This window comes from Sinocyclocheilus anshuiensis, unplaced genomic scaffold, assembly GCF_001515605.1.
Source record: "Sinocyclocheilus anshuiensis isolate Anshui unplaced genomic scaffold, SAMN03320099.WGS_v1.1 scaffold2270, whole genome shotgun sequence".
Classification (NCBI taxonomy): Eukaryota; Metazoa; Chordata; class Actinopteri; order Cypriniformes; family Cyprinidae; genus Sinocyclocheilus; species Sinocyclocheilus anshuiensis.
The window spans coordinates 418,798-424,068 of record NW_015557055.1 but is presented as its reverse complement, the minus strand read 5'-3'; the positions used below and the strand labels follow the sequence as shown (position 1 = coordinate 424,068).

General features: G+C 37.3%; 1 protein-coding gene across 1 annotated transcript in view; it reads left to right on the top strand.

The window, feature by feature from the left end:
- LOC107676428 (urokinase-type plasminogen activator-like) overlaps positions 1-3,159 on the top strand; it is an 8,059-nt gene extending 4,900 nt beyond the window's left edge. The window contains exons 9-13 of the mRNA XM_016470973.1: positions 3-86; positions 974-1,125; positions 1,471-1,611; positions 1,715-1,863; positions 2,762-3,159. Of these exons, the coding sequence (XP_016326459.1) occupies positions 3-86; positions 974-1,125; positions 1,471-1,611; positions 1,715-1,863; positions 2,762-2,932 (697 nt within the window). The 3' untranslated portion in view covers positions 2,933-3,159. The remainder of the gene's footprint in view (positions 1-2; positions 87-973; positions 1,126-1,470; positions 1,612-1,714; positions 1,864-2,761) is intronic.
- Positions 3,160-5,271: the final 2,112 nt, after the last annotated feature.

The window sequence follows — 5,271 nt, the reverse complement described above, 5'->3', positions numbered from 1 at the left end:
AGCGCCCGCGGGAGAGCGTTCACCTGCGGCGGGAGTCTCATCTCGCCCTGCTGGGTCCTCACGGCCGCACACTGCTTCCCTGACGGGTCGGTACAAACAAACCGACAGTACAGACATATGCGTTCCCCTGTGTAATATAATAATAATAATAATAATAATATGAAATGTGAAGAAAAATATATTATGTAGTAAAACATTTTTTTTTGATTTCCCCCGAGAAACTTCGATTTTTTGTGAGCGAACTTTTGCACACTAACGCAAAAAGATATGAGAAAGGAAGAAAAATGTTGCGTTCCCTTGCAAGACTTTTGCCGTGCCTCCGAGCATCTTTGCGAATGCAAAGTCTCTCAAGGGAACGCACAAGTTCCGGTTGATGGTGATAATAGGGAAAATTAGATTTCAGGCTTTTGCATCATACATTGCCTTCCACAGAGAAATCTCGCGTTTTGTGTTCACTCGCAAAAGGTTTATGAGAAAAACAGAAAAAAAGTTCTGGTGATGGAAAAAAAATTAGATGGGAGGGGAAAAAATCAGTGCTTTTGCGTTCACTCGCAAATTTTTGCGCTCCCTCAAGAAATTTTTGCAAGGGAATGCATATATATGTTCATGTGATGGGAAAGGAGCGAACACAGCATTTATCGGCAGAACGGAACAATTCTGGTGATGGAAAATTAGATTTCAAAGCTTTTACAATCATTTGCAAACTTTTGTGTTCCGCTGAGAAACTGTGCAAACGTTCTGGTGATGGGAAAAAATATGTGATGGGTGAAAAAAAAAATTCCCCAAAAAAGGCAAAAGCCTTGAAATGTATATTTTCTTCCATGTTCCTTTATTAGGGCCTTCATGATAAATGCAGTTGGATGAAATGAATGAATAAATGAGAAGCATAGGAAATGGATGGGAAGAAAAAAGTATGGATGGACGTGTTTTTGGAAATATATTTACACATTTATCTCTTCTTGTTTGTTTTCAGCACTAAGACTAGCATCCATAAAATATCAGTATTTGTGGGGAGGAACGCCATCAATGAGACGGACGCTCAGAGAGAGCAGGAGTTCAGGGTCTCCGAGCTCTTCATCCATGAACACTTCGACAACACAGACGGCAACTACAACCACGACATCGGTAATACTGACTGAGAACTAACTAAACTAAACCCTAAACATCCCTACAACACATTTGCACAATTCACTTTTAATTAAAAAACAAATTTCTGTGCAGTGAATAAATGTAAACACATTTCTGACCATCAAATTTCTGAAAAGATCAGTTCATGCTGGTACTACAGACTGGTTTTGTGACTGCTGGTTCTGGTGGAGCTGGTTGACCTTGGTTGGTTAAACTAGTAAAGAAGCATTCAGAATCCAAAACACAACACATGCTGCTCTTTTCAGCAAAGTCAAAGTAGCTTTATGAGTTTAGTTATGCATCAGCCTGTCATTAACGTCTGATTGACTGGTCTGTGTTCAGCGCTGTTGAAGATCCGCAGTCCTGACGGTCGCTGTGCTAAAGAGTCCAGTTCAGTCAAGACAGTCTGCATCCCTGAAGCGCATCAGTCCCTCAGTGTTGGGACGTCCTGTGAGGTCACTGGATACGGCAGAGAACAAGAAGGTAATCAGTGGAGTTTGTGTTGAGAGTGTGTTTGTTCTGTTTGCGCTAATGAAGGGTTCAGTCATTGTGTGTGTGTGTGTGTGTGTGTGTGTGTGTGTTGTAGGGTTGTGGTATTACTCTCAGTATCTCAGAGAAGCAAAGGTCAACCTGCTGTCGGAGGATGTGTGTTCGAGTAAAGCATATTACGGCAACATGATCACAGACAACATGCTGTGTGCCAGGAGTCCCGACTGGAGCGCGGACGCGTGTAAGGTGAGCCGGAAACAACGGTGATCCGTATACATGTGCTGGTATATTAAATATATAAAATGCATATCATGGCACTGCCAATTAAGTAAAATTGGGAACAATTTGGTGTCTCATTACTTTTCTAAAGCAATAAAGGCGTAAATCCAATGCATGAAATTACATTTAGTTGTGTCCTACATATTACATAACCTTATACAAACCTACATTTGTCATCCCTACTCATTGACAACTTAATTTACAACTATATTTTTTATTATTTAGGATCTGCAACCATGTTAGCTATTCTAGCATATCATTATGTTATTAAAACCTTTAATCTAGGATATCTATCTGCCTGTCTGTCTGTCTATCTATCTATCTATCTATCTATCTATCTGTCTGTCTGTCTGTCTGTCTGTCTATTATCTATCTATCTGTCTATCTATCTATCTATCTGTCTGTCTGTCTGTCTGTCTGTCTATTATCTATCTATCTGTCTATCTATCTATCTATCTGTCTGTCTGTCTGTCTGTCTGTCTATCATCTATCTATCTATCTATCTATCTATCGATTGATTTATATTTTTTATTAATTTATTCTTTTTATATTTGTTGTTATTGTTTTTTGTTACATTAATTTAACATTTTTTTTAATCACACACACACATACTCTATTTATATTGGCACAAAAAAAGGAAATTGTAGCAGTAATTTTCTGTCAGGACAAATAAAATTGAAAATACAGGTAAAACACTGGTAAAAAAAAAAATATACAGAAAATTCCTTAATATTAATACAGTACATTGTTCCCTATTTTTACAGATTTTTTTAAAGGCTACTTGTAAAATGATTGCACATTTTTAGCACTGAGAAGCAAGAAAAGCCTCTCAGGTTGATGCGTCTGTTCTTCTGGGATGTTTCAGGGTGACTCTGGCGGGCCGCTGGTGTGTCGCGTTCGTGACCGTGTGTTTCTGTTCGGTGTGGTGAGCTGGGGAGAGGGATGTTCCAGACAGTTCCGTCCTGGAGTTTATACTAAAGTCAGCAACTATTACAACTGGATCCTGGAGAAAACCGGCCTGTCGTCGCTCAGCTGAGAACAGGAGCTCACCTGCCCTCATTCACGGCAGAGACCAACATAAAGAACCTGAGCGAACATCTGCAAACGAGTCGTGTTCAAACTGATTTCTGTTCAGTTACTCGTTAATATGTCCATCATTCTTACATTCCATTCTATTGCCAAGATATAACAGCAGCTCAAAGGACTTTCTGTATGAAAAATATTTGTGAAAGTATTGTTTTGCATTGGTATTAAAATGTACAGTGCCACTTTGTTTTCGTTTGTTTTTATATTGTATAATTTTATATTGCTGTGTAACTATTAATGTTATGTCAATGATAAAAGCCAATTATTAGGCCAATAAACAAGTACTGTGTACATTCTGAGTAAATGTTGTTGTGTAAAATAAATGTTTGCATTAATATGTGTGTGTATAAATAGATACAAATGTATTTCCTAATAATAAATAAATTGTAGCTTTATTTTACTGGAACGTTAAAGTAACTGAAACTGTAAGGTAATAAAGTTTTGACCCACCTCTTCGTTTAAAGATTTAGTGTGTTTTGGAATCTGAATATGAATAAATGAATTCTAGGAAGGTTCGACATCAGGCTGTGCATTTAATAAGATTTTCGTTGTGTTATGAGCACATATGACATGTTTCTGCATATTTAATCTCCTTGAGTAGTATATTCATTCATGAACAGCCAAAACAAACACAGTTTACACTCTTTATTTAAACACACACATAATTTGACCATAAAATCACTGCAATTTACACAGATACACACGCTTACTATCAGTGCTATTATATTCTATCATGCTATAACAATGAGGTAAAATGTGTCAAATGTCAGCATCATCATAACAGCTGTGCTATAATTCCAGTGCAGCTGCTGAGTGGAAACTGGATGAGGTCATGGGGTCAGAGGTCAGACTGACTCACAGATGGAGTTTAAAGCACTGACGTCACTCACAGGAAACCCCTCACTCACACGCCCAGTTAGGTCTTATTTTAAGTTATAAAGAATTTTTATGTACATTTGATTTTCCAGTAACTCCCAAAGAATTTTCCATTGTCATGGACGCAATTCCTAAAGGAGTTGATATGCTTTTAAGGGAGTCTGCTGGGTCATCCAGCACTTTACCTACTTCTTTGAAATCCCAGTATAGGATAACTATGCTTTTTGTCACATCCTTCATCACGTAACTATAAAATTAGATCTCTCGTTCAAAAGGAGCTTGTAACAACTCCATATCTGGTGAGTCTAGAATTCGGTTGATCATATCAATTGGAAAAAAGTATGAACTCTGCCTTTGAAATACATAATAGCTAACAAGGTTAGAGAAATCTCATTCAGATTGTTACACAGATTTTACCCAGCTAAAGTGTTTCTGAAAAGGTTTAAATCAGATTAATAATGAAACTGATATTCATATCTTCTGGGATTGTCAGTTACAGCTATTTTGGATTGAGTTTTCTAATGCTATTAATCTCAATGTGCTCCCCGGTTTCTCTCTGCTTTTTAAGGATGTACTGCTCGGTTTCTTTAATATGCAAAAAGATCAAATTAATGAATACTTTATTATTAACCTATTATTACTTCTTGCAAAATGTCATATTCACCGCAGTAAATTCTCTCATCAAAATCCTTTCTTTATTATTTAAAAAAAAATGTTCAGTATATCGGTAAGGTTCAACAGTATATCCGACTATTTCATCTTCCATTTCACTTTTTATCCTCCTGAGACCCTGTGACCTCATATGAGGACATTATATTTTGGTGTATTTCTCTGAGACTATACATGCCACAGTTTTAAGTCTGGATGTCCTGTTCAGAGCACTTTCAGGGCTTTTCAGAGATACACTGTAAAAAAGGATTTGAGACTTTAGCTTCCCCAACTCATTTTCCTAAGTCAGTTCAACTAAAATGTTGGGTACACTTAAGATATTAAGTTTACCAGTGCCCAACTAATCCGTTTAATCAGAGTAGTTCACGCAACAAAGATTTCTTAGTTGTATGAGTGGCAATGCAAGGAAACCCCGCCCACCGAGCCTTCCTCGCAGAACAGGTCGCCATGCTTGAAGACTGACGAAAAGCTTCAATTTTTGAGTCAAGAGTTCCAGAGGTAAGAGCAAACTTATGTCCAGCTTGTATTTATGAAAAATGTTTGATACATTAGGGTAAAGAGTAATATTACACAGGTTGTCAGTGTAATCCTCACGGCAGTGTTGTACGGAGTGTAAAACATGGACAAAAATATATTTATAGTCAAGTCAAGTCAAGTCACCTTTATTTACATAGCGCTTTTAACAATACAGATTGTGTCAAAGCAACTGAACAGCATTAATTAGGAAAATAGTGTGTCAATAAT